At 43.2% G+C, this 16,586-nt stretch overlaps 1 protein-coding gene across 3 annotated transcripts; it reads left to right on the top strand.

The window, feature by feature from the left end:
* The first annotated feature begins 681 nt into the window (after positions 1–681).
* eya3 (EYA transcriptional coactivator and phosphatase 3) lies at positions 682–16,496 on the top strand. Of its 3 annotated transcripts, none has more exons than XM_070985116.1 (19): positions 682–799; positions 5,137–5,241; positions 5,654–5,703; positions 5,910–6,004; positions 6,082–6,162; positions 6,258–6,312; positions 7,208–7,317; positions 7,585–7,722; positions 7,922–8,007; positions 8,793–8,970; positions 9,150–9,316; positions 9,801–9,884; positions 9,969–10,058; positions 10,667–10,725; positions 10,854–11,014; positions 11,608–11,722; positions 11,956–12,077; positions 12,179–12,279; positions 12,633–16,496. In XM_070985116.1, exons 2-19 carry the CDS (start codon positions 5,185–5,187, stop codon positions 12,711–12,713), a joined length of 1,830 nt encoding a protein of 609 aa, XP_070841217.1. In that variant the 5' UTR covers positions 682–799; positions 5,137–5,184; the 3' UTR covers positions 12,714–16,496. The 3 variants fall into 3 exon arrangements, with proteins under 3 accessions (XP_070841217.1, XP_070841219.1, XP_070841218.1); XM_070985117.1 differs by having other exon boundaries at positions 724–799; positions 5,134–5,241; positions 12,633–16,495; XM_070985118.1 differs by lacking the exon at positions 7,585–7,722 and having other exon boundaries at positions 706–799; positions 12,633–16,495.
* Positions 16,497–16,586: the final 90 nt, after the last annotated feature.

The following is a 16,586-nucleotide window of genomic DNA, read 5'->3' as shown; positions in this document are numbered from 1 at the left end:
CATTTAATAATATAAGGCAATAATTACTGTCATTGACAACTAATCTGCTGCAAACTTCGCCAACTAATCAATGAATCACTCGGTCTTACAAAAATAATGAAAAATGACAAATGTTTTGTCCAACGAACAGTCCAAAACCAGAAGATATTCAGTTTATTGTCACGTAAGACAAAGAAAAGGAACAAATCCTTTAATAAGCTGGAACCAGAGAATTAGTCACTTATCAAAATAGTTGTTGATTCACTGTCAATGACTAACCGATTGATCAGCTCATTGTTTCATTGTTTTTTAGCAGTTGATCGTCTGTTTGGGATTAACCTTTTTTCTAACAGTTGAAAGTTTATCTACATTCATGTGACTTCTTGAAGAAACAATATTTCATTCAACAGTATTTTTGCAACTGAAAATGACAAATTTCAGTTATAGCCAGCTAGCTTAAAATTAGCCGAGCTAAGTAATGAACTACTATTTTCTACATCCTCTACGAGTTGTTGAGACCAGCACGCATTTGTAACACACCCTGAGACAGAGCTGACAACATGTCACAAGTGGCTTCATCTGTTCAAGTAACAAATGTTTGCAGTTTTGTCTCTCACCTGTGTTGATGGACCGCCACACCTGTCGTCCCCCGTCGCGCCAAAGAAAGGACCCCAGTGAATGAACGTTGTGCGCGTGCGCAGTAGGCACAGCATCGAAAACTTCCTGCAAAATAGTGCTCCCTAACAACAGACAAAGCTTGACAGTGTGGTTTCAATTGAAGACGCTTTAATTGAAGCGTTTCTCATCCACTTCTTCAATGGTAAGACTGGGTTTGACCGTTTCGCTGTGTACGAGATGTTTGTTTTGGGATTATCTTTGCAGTTGGGCGCAGCGGGAGTGAGATGCTTTCACACGATGCCATTTCAATACCCACTCCAATGGCTGCTGGTATCGACTAATTTCTGGAACGGAAAACTTTCATGCCCGGGCCAAACTAAGTAACTCAGTCGACTCAGTTTATTAATTACCATAAACTATGGGCAAGGTAGTTAGCATGAGTGCTAAGTTGACAACTGATGGCACGGTCAATTCTTAGGAAATGATGGTAAACTATGTAAATATACCGTTTCTGATTGCTAGCGTTGAGGAGCTAACACTCCTGTGTGAAAGCTTGCACGGTGGCGTCTAAAAGCTGGGATGTACGCTGTATTAGTGTCTGTTTGTCATAGTAGTTGTATTAGTTAATCTTAGCTTGTTACCTATATCATCTGTCTTGTGTCGATTGTGCAGATTATGTTTCAGTCGCTCTGTGTGCAAAGTAAAGCTAAAGGAGCTTCTGTTTCATAGGAAGGAGTCTGATATTAGACTTCACCTTCATAGCAAACTGTCCACGGCTGGGTTATTTGCTGGATTCAGCTAACGTTGTGGTAGTCGGCTAACGTTTGCAAATGAACTGGATAAAAACTGCCCGGATTTCCTCCAGAAGGTATTAATTTTCCATGAGCCTGATAAACAATATGGGAACATAGGTATTTGCATAGAGGCGTCAGAAGTAACTTCATGATCAGAAAACCCTGGCCAGGCAGTTTGGTCAGTCTATTACATGAAGTCAACGGTTGCATAACTAGTAAATAAAAGCATACAGCTTTTTCTGTCTGAACCAGAGATGTGTTTGTAATCTGCAGACGATGAGGGGGAATTTTATTCTTACTAGAAAGAAACTAACAAGGTTCCATTTGGATTTATGTGTCATCAGTACATCAGTCATATGAAGACCTGTATGTTAATGTTACAGCTTCCATATTTTCAACAAAGATGACCGTGCAAATTATTTGGGAGGTTTCCTGAAAAGAAAATGTATTTAGTCACTTAAAACAGACACAGTTATCAGTTGGTACTCTTGACTAAATGGTAGCATAACCTAGAGAGTGTTTTCAGTATGTTAGAAATTATAAAATGTGAGATTTTTCTGCAGGCAAGCAACCCTTTCAACCAGTATGAAGAGTAAAGTTAAGTGAGTTTTTACCTGGTTGAAATGGATCTCAGTCCGTATGTCTGAACAGCTCTTTGAGGGAAATGCATCTGAAAATCAGCAACTTCTTAGAAACTCAAGCTGTCACAGAATATCGTCTATTTCTCTTTCTGATCATAAATAACATTTCTTTGTAGACAACTTTTTAGAAAATTACACAATCCAAAAAATAAGGCTTTTTTGTAAAAGAAAAAAAGCCCATACAATCTCAATCTCAAGTCCAACACAACATTGGCCACTGCTCAGCTGATTTCTTCCCGATCTGTGCTGTTGATAGTCCACCCTCTGGGAAAAGACAGCAGCCGCTTGAAGCAGAGACTTTAGACTTTAGACTGCTTCTTTATTCATCCCAGTTTGGCAAATTATTTTGTTGCAGTAGCAATTAAACATACAGACAAACACAGAGTGTATACGACAATTGTTTAAAAAAGTAACAAAAAGTAACAACAAATATAAACAGCAATAATAATAGAAATATAACTAAGTAAAACTAAATATATAGTTATATAAAATGTATTATAATGTATCATACATATTCTATTAATATAATTAAAATACAGTTTAACTTAGTGTATAAACAAGTATTTACAGCAAAAAATTTGTGCAGTTTCACATGATAAATAAACCTTAAACAGATCAATAAATATAAACAGTAGACTGTATGTGCAATATTGCAGTATTACAGATAATCTGTAAAATATTGGAGATTGTGAGGTTGCTGGATTAACTGTTTAAGTTACTGTTGTATGGTGTGATGGCTCGTGGCAGGAACGATTTCTTGAAGCGGTCCTTGTGACAGCAGAGCTGGAGCAGTCTGTTGGAGAAGGAGATCCGCTGTCTGTCCACGAGGTGGCGAAGAGGATGTTCAGGGTTATCCATGATGGATAACAGTCTGTCCAGTGTCCTCCTCTCCACCACCTCCTCAAAAGTGTCTAGTTTGCAGGCAAAAATGGAGCCAGCCCTCCTGATCAGTTTGTTCAGACTGTTGGTGTCGCCGGCTCCGATGCTGCTCCCCCAGCACACTGCAGCGATGAGGACTGGTAGAAGATCTCACAATGAATGATCTGAAGCCTCCTCAGGAAATAGAGTCTGCTTCTCGCAAACAGCGTTGATGTTCGTTTTCCAGTTCAGTCTGTTGTCAAGGTGCACTCCGAGGTATTGAGGAGGATCCTGTATCAGGGCCGTGTTGTTCCTCAGCAGTGTGATCGAACCCGAGTGGTGTTGTGATGCTGGCGGAGAAGAGGTGACTGTGAGCGGCTCTGTCACCCGTGGCAACAGCCGCAGGGAGTCTGTCAAATGAACTGGGAGTCTCCAGTTTGATCAGTTAGCTACGAGCATTATCAAAAAGCAGCTGCTGCTCGAGTGCAGCTGAGAAAGAAGAAGAAGAAGAAACATACTTTATTAATCACAACACAACATGCACACGCCCTGCTTCTGTGAAATTATTCCTCCGCATTTGACCCATCCTGGTAAGTCCTTCCTCCGCGGCAGACCAAACCAGACCAGACCAGGAGCGGTGGGCTGCCGGTCGACAGCCGGGGACCCAGTTCCTTCTTGTCACCACTGGTCAGGTGGTGATCGTCTTGCATGTTTTTAGTGGGGGTTTTATGGAGGACACCCCAGCTGAACACGAGGAGAACATGCAAACTCCACACAGAAAGGTCCCTTTCCTCGAGATAAAGGGCAGCAGGCACCGTAGGCATGGTGGAGGACACACCCCTCAGTGCCCCAGGCGGGAATCGAACCCAGGACCTTCTAGCTGTGAGGCGACAGTGTTACCAGCATGCCACCCACTCTTTTTGTCATCTTTAACCCCTCCGTGCTCGTTTTTCACTGCAACATAGAAGTCCATCCTCTATGGAAACAGCACAATCACGGCTAGAAGTACACTCAGAAATGTCTTTCATGCAGTATAACACACTTGCAATGCCATAAATTATGGAAATGGAAAAATGCAAGTTAAATTTCTTAATTTATTTTACAAAAATGTGATCTATAGTGCATATCCAGTTTTACAACCTCTGCAAACCAGGCGCGCTCTGTATAAACAGCCTCTTCTCATCGCTGTGACTGTTGATCTCCAGCTAGTCATTCGAGGCTTCCTGGTTGTGCTCAGGAGTGCAGATTTTCATGTATTTTGCCAAAGCTGGTTTGTTCAAACTGTTTGTTCTTGGCAGAATGTTAAAAGAAACATGCAGAATAAAGTGATTTAGATGAAATGTCACTATTTTAAACTTGGATTTGGTTATTTTTCCTCACGGAAGCAGCCATCCCTCATGATCAGTTTAGGGCAGTGTGACATCTGAAAATGCTATCATGATTTCTTGAAAGAATGAAAACCTCCCTTTCAAACCCGCCGGCAGGTTGTGGCGTTCTGAGGCTTAAATTTTGTGATTTTATCGGTATGCAGGCTGCGCTTGAAACATCAAGTATTTTGCTTGAATTCTAATCAACACTTCAGCCAGTGGCCTTATTTTCCTTCAGATGCACTACTTTTCTGAGTTCACTTACATAAATCTTGCGTAAGATGACATTTATGTCGATGGCCCAGCCAATTCAGGTGGCATGCTTTTTGATTTGGAACGTGCACCATTGACAACTGCCTGACACATTCATGCGGTTTTGAATTTGCCGTCTGACCTATTTTCTCCTCCCGTGTCTGCATTATGTCAGATAACTGTTCCCTCTCTCCAGCCATGGGGAAAGGCCAGTTGAGCGAGCACTGGACAAAATGAGGTTAGATCTTATCACCTCTGGGCATCTATTGATTCGACAGCTTGCACCTAAAGCTTCTGGAGAATATGTTTTCATGGAATGAAGGTTAGGTCACATGTAAAGTGGCACGCTTCCTTAATCCCACAGTAAAAACAGGTGTGCTGGGACAGTGGGCAACGTCAGTGCCACACGTGCCTCACCTGCAGGTCTCGTGCTGGAGATTAGACCAGGGTGCCCCAATTCTTCCATCGCCGCCCACCTCCCTGCTGATCACCCCCGCGATGGCAGGAGATGGATGCATCGATGAGCGTTTATGGGGCAAGGGGAGGGGAGAGTCACGCATCGGAAAACTACATAAGGCCATTTATTCTGTGCCTATGTGTTTTTGCTCCTGTGGTTCCGTGAAGCAGGGTCCGGACACGCTTTCCAGGGGCAGAGAGTAGGCTGTGCGTGCAGACATGTCGGGTCGCTCGGCTGCAGAGATGGACGACTCGCAGGAGCTGCCTGAGCTGCCGGTGAGTCTACGCACAGCGACGCCAAAATCTAAAAGAAATGTTTTATTGTATCATGAGATTTCAGTATTTTATGTCTCTGATCTCACATTGAGGTTGTTGCTGCAGCTTCTCATTAAATTAAATGTTCCTTTCTAGCCAACCAAAGTTGGTGTTGGGTGTCAGTGGATTTTAAGGTGATGAACCAAATTCAGAAAACCTGCACAAAGTTGAATATGTGAGGTTCCCTATGCTGCCAAAAAATTGTTGCTGAGTAACTGATTGATGGACAGTTAGCAGATATCAAAGAGTTCACAGCTTTTGCTTCTCAAATGCATTAACATTGTGTTTTGTGACTGTTGGTCACTGTTTTCTAAGCTTTTGCAGAGAAAATAGTTCCAGTGAAACCGAAATGTCTTTTTGTTTGTGTCTGTAGACAAAGAAGGCCAAGCTTGAGATCGACGGCGGACTGGAGAAAGAGCCACGGTTAGTCTGATGTTTAGATCTGTTTCTGATCCCTTAAATCGTTGCTTTGTGCACATTCTGACAGAAAACCACTAAGAACAAAGGAGTTATTTGCTGTTTATTAATTTCTCTGCTGTGGTTTGTCAGAGTGTCATCTCAGCCTTGTTGCCAGATTTTGCTGGCAGCTGAAATCCTATAATTTCAATAAATTCTTTACGCTCCTCCAGTAATTTAGGTGACGACGGGAGTCCAGAGGCTGTGTTAGGTTCATCAGAGCAGGAAAGCTCTTATTCTGCCCTGTCCACAGCCCAGCTTGATTCAGGTAAACAGAAAATGTGAGACCACTCAGAAGATACAATAATAGAATTATAATATATAATAATTCAGGTTTGATTGCAGGTGATCAGGAGCCGTCGGACGCGGACAGAAGGGCAGCACCTCAAGCGTGCGGGGACTCCATGAACTCGTATGCACATTCTGGTATGAACAGAAACGCTCGCTCACTCCTAAACGATGCACAATAAAGGTCAGCTGCTGCTGAATGTCACACTGATGCCATGTTTTCCTTCTGACAGCCACAGACACAACAGCCACATCTGAATACACCCAGCAGGTTTATCAAGGAAGCAAGTGAGTACACTGAATAGGACAAATGTCGTTATCTCATCATCTGTCATGCTCTGTTGTTACAACCATTCGACTCGCATGCAAGTGAAATCCAGCCAAGTGTCACGAAGCATTTGCACCAGTGCAGCTGTAATCTATGTGTGCACAGAATTTCCTTTATTGGCCATGGTGTCTGCACAGAAACAGCACTTTACATTTCACACGACATTCAGAGCTCTGTAGGCAGCCAAGATGTTTAATAAACACACTCCTGCGGGATGAATATCGTTTCGTATTTTGAAACTGAAGAAGGCTTGGAAAGGTTGAAAGCATGAAATGTTATTAAAAAGGTTTTGCATGATTGAAACTAGCCATGAGAGTGTGAAAAATGTTGGAAAGTTTTGAAACTTGAGTTTCGAAAGGGCAAACTTTATTTTGAAACTTTAGTAGGTGTGTATCTGCACTCGTTCTTTCAGAGCTGAGCTTTCAACATCCGCATTTCGCAGATCTGCGCTCAGTTGCAGGACATCACATGACTTGCAAGCTCGTAACTGTGTGCGTATCTGTGAAGAGTGAGTGTTGTAAACTCAGATCTCAAAGAACAGTCTGCTACAAGATTAAAAAAAGGTTTCAACATTATGCCAACGTGTGTTCATCAGTTTTCATTTACCAGGTTTCAAATCTGGAAAACAAACAAATCCACCGAGAGAAACGTGATAATGTGAAAGTCTGAAAATGTGTTGGAGAAACCGTGTAAAAAGTGCTGCAGTTGTGGAGAAAGAAAACTCAAACACAAAGTGATGTCGGCAGAGATCAGATTTTTTTCCTCGCAGTAGATTTCTAGTTGTACTTGTTCGCCTGCATGCTTGCCCTGACGTGATGCAGTGGTTCTGATTCTCTCGCTCTCTCCGTCTTTCAGCCCGGCGGTGACGTCGTACACCAGTCAGGTGGCCTTTCCTCCTCTGGCCCAGTCCACCGTGTACTCAGCCTTCCCCCAGACGGGCCAGACCTACGGCCTCCCGCCCTTTGGTTAGTCCCCGCTCCTCCTCTGTCGGCCTATTCCAACCCTGTCTGCTCACTAAAAACCCGCCATCACACCTTCGTCACTTTGCTTTAGAGGCCTGACTGTGCTTTGGCGCTGTGGAATCGATTTTGCTTTTGACCTCTGCTCAAACACAAAGTCCACATCTCGACTGAAGGACCTGGTTTCTGAACTTTGCCCCATCTTCAGTGACCCCCCCCCTCCTCTCGCCACCTCTTTCATTCTCTGCTTCCATTGCTCTCTTTCATCTTCAGGTGCTATGTGGCCAGGCATTAAAACAGAGACAGGGCTGCCCGAGGCGCCCTCTGGTGGCCAGCCTGGGTTTCTCAGCTTCAGCACCGCATATACCTCAACCCAGCCAGGCCATCTGCACTACTCATACCCCAGCCAAGGCAAGCTGCAACCTCACGCTGTCTCACAAGATAACGCTGTCACACTCTCTGCAAATACGAGAAGCACTCAGAAATAAAGGAGATCTTTCAGTGGCACAGCTCTGTTTCCCTCTCCTGTTGTCAGTCACTTCAGATCCTGTGTAGAAACACCTTTTCTTTCCTCTGCCGCTGTTTCAGTCGAGCACTTTTCTGTCTCCAGGCTCAAGCTTCACAACGTCCAGCGTGTACTCCAGCATCCCCTCAGCTACGGCCGCCACCACGACCTCCTCCACGATGACCCACCAGGTCGGTGTTCCTCAGAGAGATGATGTGTGTTGTGTGTTTATTGCCATTCGTTCTGTTTAGCAGTGCAACATCAGAAAAGACATTTTGTTCAAAAAGAGTCTTTTTTTGGACCTCAAAGATTTGTCTTAAAAATGCTCAAAATAAGAAAATCAACACTCAGAAGTCAGGATGTGAATTTCAAACATGCAAACAAACAACTTGAATATGCCACAGGTATAAAAAGATAGTATAAGTAGTACTACGTGACAGCACATAATCAGTTCTGCATACTCTGGCAGGAGAGTGGTACAGATCCTGGCAGATACATGAACTGTTGTATATTTCTTGTAGGAAGTTACACAACTAAACACATTGATGGGTCAAATAATATTTGATAAACAATGCTTAAAGATCTTCAGTGTCACAGTGGTTCACAAGCTTTCTTTAGAACAGAAACACCCTTCAGATGTCTTTTCTTTGTTGGTCGTGGCACTCCGAGCCATGCCAGGTTCGTACATGCATGCATATCTGCAGGTGCTCTGTGGGTTTACTGACTTGATACAATTAAATACCTTGGTACTGATTTTTGATAATAATTTATCTCAAACTCAAAGACCCCTCCAACCGGTTGCAGGCTGTTTAATGGGCTGCAACTCAAGAATTAATATGCTAATTACAACAAAATTTCACACTTTCGTGTCATAAGATCAAATGATGAAAGTCTTGTCTGATCATTATTTCAGGCTGTGTCTCCGGAACAGATCTCACATTTGGTTGACCGCCATTTGTTTTTCAACTTTCTGCAGGAGTTTAGCAGCTACAGCTCTCTGGGACAGAGTCAGTTCTCTCAGTACTACGCTCTGCCTCCCAGCTACGTGCCTGCCGGGCTGCCCAGCAGCGACGACCACGGTGCCGGTGTGGGAGTGGCCGGATATTCAGCTGTGAAGTCGGAGGAGGCCGCCTCAGCTGGACTGCCTCCCAGAGGTAATCCCTGCACTTTGAGTTGTATTATTTCTATTAAACATTAGATTGGATTGGATTGATTTCTATCTATTCATTTGAATTGCTTGCAGTGCTGTTCTGCAGAATTCACAGCTCTTATGTACAGTGATTACAAATATATGCATTGTTCAGGTACTGATTTCAGTCTTTCTTGTACTAAGATGCGTCCCCACCAGAGAACCTCCCGGCAGGTGCCGCCCTTCCCACCAGCGTGGCTCTCCCCGCTGGAGCCAGAGATCAGGACGAGGTTGGACGCAGGAACTCTGTGGGCAAATCCAAAGGGAAGGGCAAGAAGTCTGATAGCCCGCCAACTGAGAGTGACCTGGAGGTAAATGTGTGATCAGCTGACCGACAGACTGCTCAGAGATCGCTCTTAATTAGTCTTGAACATTTGGAAAATGCTTAATTTATGATTTCAAGGTTCAGATTATGCTAGAATTTGAAGGTGTTTTCAACATAATCTGGATGAAACACCAGAAAACTTGTAATATTTAAAATATGTAGAATCAAAGCTAACATGAAGAGCTGGTAAAGTATATGTGGATCGCTGAGGGTATAAAAGAAACTGTAGAAACTGTAAACTTTATTTTTGGCGTTTGCATTTATAACAACAACTTGGATGTGCTGATGATTAAGGCTTTGAGAGTCTGGCAGTTTTTGGTTTGGGTGCCTTGAAAAGTGCTTGAATTTTAAGAAGCTGCATAAATTGGAATCAGAGTAGCAACATTTAGAGTTCAAGCCAGAGCTAAACCTGTGTGGTCCAGATTAATTCCCAGTGCAAAGCGTAACTTTATACCTCCCTGCTGTTCTAGCGCATTTTTCTGTGGGATCTGGATGAGACCATCATTATATTCCACTCGCTGCTCACCGGCTCCTACGCACAGAAGTTTGGCAAGGTTTGTGTGTGTGAACATGCGTGAAGTTTGAGCGTACAACATAAAATGTCAAAGTCTGACTCAGCTTTTCGTTAATATGTTCAGGACCCAGCTACAGTGCTGAACTTGGGCTTGCAGATGGAGGAGCTGATCTTTGAGCTCGCTGACACTCACCTTTTCTTCAATGACCTGGAGGTAGAGTGAGATGCGTTCAGCCTGGTGTCACGACAGAAACCACGAGTTTGTCTAGTCTGTGGTTTGACAGTTATTACTATATTCATTTCCTGACCTCTTGGCGAGCTGCCTGACTTCTGGAGAAATTCATGCCTGGTAGTCAGTTAGAAAAGGGTGGAGACACAATGGAGTCTCAAAACCAGGAAAACCACAACTGATCCAACTGACAGTAACCTGTGCTCCTTCCAGTCATTTAATCAGATGGCAGTTTAAGGCCTTGACTACACGTGTATGGATATGTTTTAAGACAAATATTTTCCCCCTCTGTTACAAAAAAAATTCTGTCCACACGACCTTCATCTTAGAAAATATCTTTACACGCAGGTGAAAATGATTCCAAATGCTCAAACTAGCATGTCGGGCCAGTAGGTGGCGATAAACATCAATGATGCGACAAATGGGAGCGTTCAGAGCGTGCGGCATAGAGGAAAACGATTATTTTCCAGAATTATCTGTGTATGTGTGGACAAGGCCAAGAGGCCGCAGCAGAGATCCATGATCTTCTCATTTAAACGACATGATTATACAATTTGTTAAAAAAAAGATGTTGACTTTTTGCTTTATTTAAGGAATGTGATCAAGTCCATGTTGAGGACGTCGCCTCTGACGACAACGGACAGGAACTGAGGTGCGTCACGTTATCCTGTAACAGGCATCGGCCTCTTCACACACTTCAACATCATGACCGCAAAGCAGATTTTTTTCCCGTCTTCTAAACAAATCAAGTGTTTGGTGGTTTTTTTTTTTCTACTTTAGTAACTACAACTTCTTGGCGGACGGCTTTAATGGTACCAGTGGTGGAGGGGCATCAGGAGCCACCACAGGGGTCCAGGGAGGGGTGGAGTGGATGCGGAAACTGGCCTTTCGCTACCGCCGGCTAAAAGAGATCTACAATAGCTATAAAGGGAATGTTGGAGGTGAGTTTGCATAAAGATTAAATGTGTCTTCAAGGCTGGAATGCAGCAGTGGCGCTTGGCGGCCTCCTTTAGTTTCAGTAAAGAGCGTTCAGACGTTCCTCTTTCACAGTGACTCTGGTGTGTTGTGCTTTGAAAGGCTTCTGTTTCTGAGTGCTTGTTTTCCAAAGACAAAAACCTTGCAGCACTTACATCCACGTGAATTCCTGTCGTGTTTGACGACGATAAAATTAGTTCCACGGACCAATATCCAAAGGCAAAACGAGGCAAGCACGCACATCTGAATCGTCCTAATTCACTCCGGCCTCAAACAGCCAGGCTACAGTTTCAGCCCAGCGGCCAAAATAAACAGAAGTGTTTGCATGCGTCTGCTACTTGTTGCCTTTAAATATCAGACTGTGAACACAATAAAAGGGGAGTGATGTTAGATTCACATGTTCTAACTGATACAATGTTCCAGGATTAGCTTATATTTCTGTTATTTGTTTTACACACTTTACAAACTCTTTGGAATCAGGGTTCTGTCTAAATCTTGTTGTGCACTCGCTGCACATCCGAAGTAAAGTTTCTGCATGAGTGCATGTTGTCTCTTTCAGGTCTGCTGAGTCCTATGAAGAGGGAGCTGCTTCTACGGCTGCAGTCCGAGATCGAGAACGTTACGGACGCGTGGCTCAGCACGGCGCTCAAGTCTCTGCTGCACATCCAGTCCAGGTCTGAGCAGAGGACGCTTATTGTTGCATGTTTAAGGTCATACTGTGCAGCGAGATTAGCCAAGTGTGAAACAGTGAGACAAAGATGGAGGCTTTATTTAACATTCATTCAACTCAAATCTCACAATTAAGGGTTTTTTTGTTTTACTCAGCTAAAACTGGTCAATGCAAGATAAACTGCTCATAACCTTTTTATGCATGTGTTCGTATGTGTTTGCGATGTTGCACCAACAGAGGGAAGTGTATGAATGTGCTGGTCACCACCACTCAGCTGGTTCCAGCTCTGGCCAAAGTGCTGCTCTACGGCCTGGGAGACGTCTTCCCCATCGAGAACATCTACAGTGCCACAAAGATCGGTACGTGTGCGATCGTATGAATCAGTTCTCCTCCACAGCGACAGACGGTGAAGTAAATAAAATGCGCTGAATGAAATGTCTTGTGGTTTCCTGTCACGCAGGGAAAGAGAGTTGCTTTGAGAGGATCGTCTCTCGCTTCGGGAAGAAGGTGACTTACGTGGTGATCGGTGACGGTCGAGATGAGGAGTTTGCAGCAAAACAGGTGAGCTTTAATGTTTTCATGCCTCTTCAACCCTCCCTTCGTTTGTGTGTTAGTCCGTATGCAAAGCTGCATTTGGCCTCATACTCGACTGCAGGCAAATACAAGTAGAGACGCTTTGAATGTAGCTTTGGATGCAAGTCGAGATGTGAGCGTAAACGCTAAAACGAGTTAAGCTTGGAGAGAAAAATGTGAATTTAAGAGCAGAGCCTGACACTGTTGACCAGTTGCTAAAGTTTAGCCTCCCAGCACGTGCACACTAAGTGCAATGGAACTTAGTCTGATTAAAAAGCTGTTGTCCGCTTTCCCACCACCTCCCGTTTGACCGCTTTGGTTGCGTCTGTCCCTCTGCGCAGCACAACATGCCTTTCTGGCGGATCTCCACTCACGGCGACCTCGTGTCCCTGCACCAAGCGCTGGAACTGGACTTCTTGTAAAGGGGGCGGCATCGAATGTCGCACGCTAAAGGGAAAATGTAGTCGTCGTCGTAGCCCTGTCGGTGTGCGGAGTGACATTGTGCGATTAAAATCACTCCACCGCCCCGACGACGCACACTCGCATATTAGAAACCCCTATCTGCCCTCACTGACGACGAAAGACTCACCGTGTGATGCGTGATGGTAATGTACTGAGGCGGACTTTGGGTCGGAGCTGACTGTGAGAAACAGACTGGATGCATCATTCGGCTGGATTAAGGTTCCTCACGCCCAGCACTCCCTCCTCTACGGCAGCTAACCTCACCACGGCTGAAACTGGCACTGATTTGGACACAGAAGGGAAGACATCTGCTTTTTTTTCCTCCTCTTTGGTCTTTGGCATATATCTCATTTTCAAAATCTAAAGCAAAAACAATCCTCCTGCTTTTTATTTTGTCTTTCTGGAACTGAACAACCAAAGGGCCTTTGTTTTTGTTCTTTCTTGTTGTTGTCGTTCTCTTTTGGGGTTGTTGTAGCTTTTTATTTAGACTCTATATAAGTGAAAGAATATTATCAATGTGCTTAAAAAAAATCTCTTTCTGGATTGTTTTTGCTCATTCAGAGACTTGAAAGCAACATTTTGCAAATCAGGTTACTCACAGTCATCAAGTATCAAGTAATCCCTTTCCTGTTTCTTTACTCGCCTCCCATGTAGCCATTCAACTATTTAACCTGAGGTACAAGACATGATAACAGATGTAACTTGGTCATGACTTTGACTTCCCCTCCTGATCTGACCACAGCACACCGTCAGTCAGCACTGTGTCGCAACAGTGTGCATGTGGTCCTTTTGACATGCAGCCGTCATGCGCTGAGAGTCAGAGGCTCTGCGTGACTCATGACATGAAAGGTAGCGAGCAGAGCGGGACAGAGTCGCACTTCACTTCCTGTTGTAGTCATAGTTGTATTAGAGCGTAACGTCACCGTCCAGTGAGCTGTGTCCCAAATCCATCCCGCACACTAATTCTGTCCAGCATGCACTTACATGCTAATTCTCATAGCATCCTGGTTTAGCAGTTAGTGTACAAAAAATAAACGTTTCATCACTCGACCGCTTTATACTAACAGGAAATGACACAATGACGTGTGAAAATCACTGCGAGGTAAACTTCACTAGCGGACAGATTCACAAACGGATAAACTTTTTTAATCTTAAACGTTTATTTTGGTTTTCTGGGATCTTTCTGGAGCTGCTTTCACCAAGCACACATCACTCAGTTTGCAGCCGCGAGTCAGCTCCTTGATTTCCTTTGTGCATTGCATTGTGGGAGAATAATGTCAGTTAAAAAATGGCGTCTGCGTTCTGTTTGTGTCACTTTCATAGTGTGAACACATTGTGGATTAAAAACCTGCTTACAGTTAGCATGAAGTGTGGATTTGGGACATGCCGCTCGTATTTCCAGATGTGGTGAATTTGAAGGACGAAGTGTTTCTTTATGGGCTGAGAAAAGGCTGCTGCTCCCTGAGCTCCATAAACCTCTAAAACAACACTTTATCAGAGAAATGTTTCAACACAAAGCTAAAAACGGCTGATTAACACCAGCGGCTGTTCAACTCTTAATATTTTCATAACTGCACATTCATCCATGTGGTTTCTTTTGCTGATTTTCTGGAAATTAGCTTTAAAATTTGGATGGAAACCCGACTACAGGCTCTGAGTCAGTGAACGTAACACTGACCGAGCTCTGCTCCACCTGCAGGATGTGGGTGGTGGTTGTGTTGCTCCTATGAGGGCTTGGCGGGGGGTGGGGGTCTTTGTCTTTCCGTCCATGCTCACACCTCTCATCCTGACTCAGCTAACACATTGTCAGGAGCATCATAGTTCATGAGGTTCCTCTTCTTTTAGGGAATTTCCGGACAGTTTTAGCATCCCGCCACAATATTCAGCAACAGTTTCAGTCTGTGGGACTTGAACTATGACAAAACCAGGGCAAAGAAAAGAACGCGCTAACCTGTAGAACTACATTTTATTCCTCTTATATGTAATTAGTTAAAACCAGACTGTAACTAACAGTTTCTGTCATTATTGATTAATCTGCTGAATATTTTTTGATCATCATTAGGCAATCGGTTTGAATGAGGAACAGTTTGCTGGTTCAGCTTCTCATATGAAATGATTTGCTGTTTTTCTTTGTCTTATAAGACTGGAAACTGGAAATCTTTTGATCAAAACAGGCATTTTGAAGATTTCTTTCTTTTTACATTTCATAGACCAAACAATTCAATCTAGTTAAAATACTCAAGTGACGTCTTTGAATTGCTTGTTATGTCCAATCAGGGGTCCAAAAACTACTATCAGAGGAATAAGAAAAACTGCAGATATTGACACCAAACAAGATTTTTTTTGGTTCCTTTTGCTTCAGAAAATGACTCATCTGATTGTCAGAATAGTCATACTGTAGACTAATCGATGAATCAACACCTCGTTAAGTGAAACCACAGAATTACTTCACTGCTCAGCCAAACCCGCTGAAGGCGTATCGGAGGGGACGTAAAACAGGACGATGACCGTGCAATACAGTTCTACTTTTCTCATTAACTGTATTTCAAGAGATTTTTCATTGCCCCCCCCCCAGTCTGTATGTATGAGATTACGACTGAACAATACTGAGCCTGAAGAAGATTTCCTATGTACACACATGCAGCTTGACCGTTAAGAATGTGTATTTTATTTGTCTGTGTGCCTCGCGTGACTGTGCATATTTATATTGTGCCTTTAACCGTCATCTGTATGCATAATCTCAAAGGGAAATGTGTAAGATTTTTGTTTGATACATTTATCACTGCGTTGTTCTATTATCCAAAGTGTTATCTTACTTTTTTAACTCGATACTTTATTTTTTTTTTTTAAATGCCGGTGAGACTTTTTTTTTCTGTTTCTAGACTTTTTTTTATTTGATTGTCTTGTCTGCACTGTATTCATCCATTTTTGGGGGGAAATGCTGGCATTGATTGCTCAGTGTTTAAAGGATTAAGATGGCTAACAGCTACTTTGCTATCAGATAATTCAGCTGTAGATGCATCGACTTGGAGTGACGATGCGTTCACGTTTTGCATACAATCACAGGCGCGCCTGCTCTGTATTAGACGTTTCCTTCCTTTCGGAAAGGACGTTGCATTTATTCTGTTGCTGTGAGACGCTTCGCATTGCTTAGAGACAATCAGTCTGTGACACGTAGTGTTTTAAGGCAGATCGGTTTACTGCATTTAAAAGGCGCTTTGAACAATGTGTGCTTTCCATCGTCTGGTGTGGTGAGTTCAAGAGCGCTGGGCTCTATCAGCCCGGACACACATCAGAGAAAACTGAGAGACCATTTGCAATCTTTGCGTTCTTTCCTGCGTGTTGAATGTGTTTTATTTCTTCGCTTCGTCTGCATGTCTGTTTAGAATTATTCCACGGCGGTCAGAAATGACCATGCAGCATTTAAGGGGCTTTATTCTTCCACACATCCTTTTTCTTTCTGATGCCAAATGCTGTTATTATTTTTAATGCTGCGTGTTTTGACTTTTCTGTGTATTTCATCTCATTGTCAAGGACCTGTGAGGCCGCGTAGGGTCGTGTAGAGAGCCTGAATGTGATCCTCTTAACTGAACACTATCATAATAATCAATGCTAATTTAATTCCAATAATCACTATTTTCCCCACAGTAGCTGTTTGTGACCTCGACACAGTCCTGTAAGGTTTTCCTGTGTACCTAAGACACTCAATACAGTGTAAATAAATTTAAAAAGGTTTCAGACTCAAGTTTCTTTTCATCATTTATTACTGTAAAAAAAGTTATATAATATTGAAGGTATATCAAGTATAAATATTTAAAAGAATTCTAATATAT

Source organism: Chaetodon trifascialis, chromosome 17 (genome assembly GCF_039877785.1).
Source record: "Chaetodon trifascialis isolate fChaTrf1 chromosome 17, fChaTrf1.hap1, whole genome shotgun sequence".
Taxonomy (NCBI): domain Eukaryota; kingdom Metazoa; phylum Chordata; class Actinopteri; order Chaetodontiformes; family Chaetodontidae; genus Chaetodon; species Chaetodon trifascialis.
The sequence above is the reverse complement of the archived record's forward strand: the minus strand, read 5'-3'. Positions and strand labels throughout refer to the sequence as shown.

Coding starts and splice junctions, on each gene's coding strand:
- eya3 (XM_070985116.1), top strand. CDS start 5,185: ATGTCGGGTCGCTCGGCTGCAGAGATGGACGACTCGCAGGAGCTGCCT. Junction 7,723..7,921: donor CTACTCATACCCCAGCCAAG/GCAAGCTGCAAC, acceptor TTCTGTCTCCAG/GCTCAAGCTTCACAACGTCC. Junction 10,059..10,666: donor TTTTCTTCAATGACCTGGAG/GTAGAGTGAGAT, acceptor GCTTTATTTAAG/GAATGTGATCAAGTCCATGT.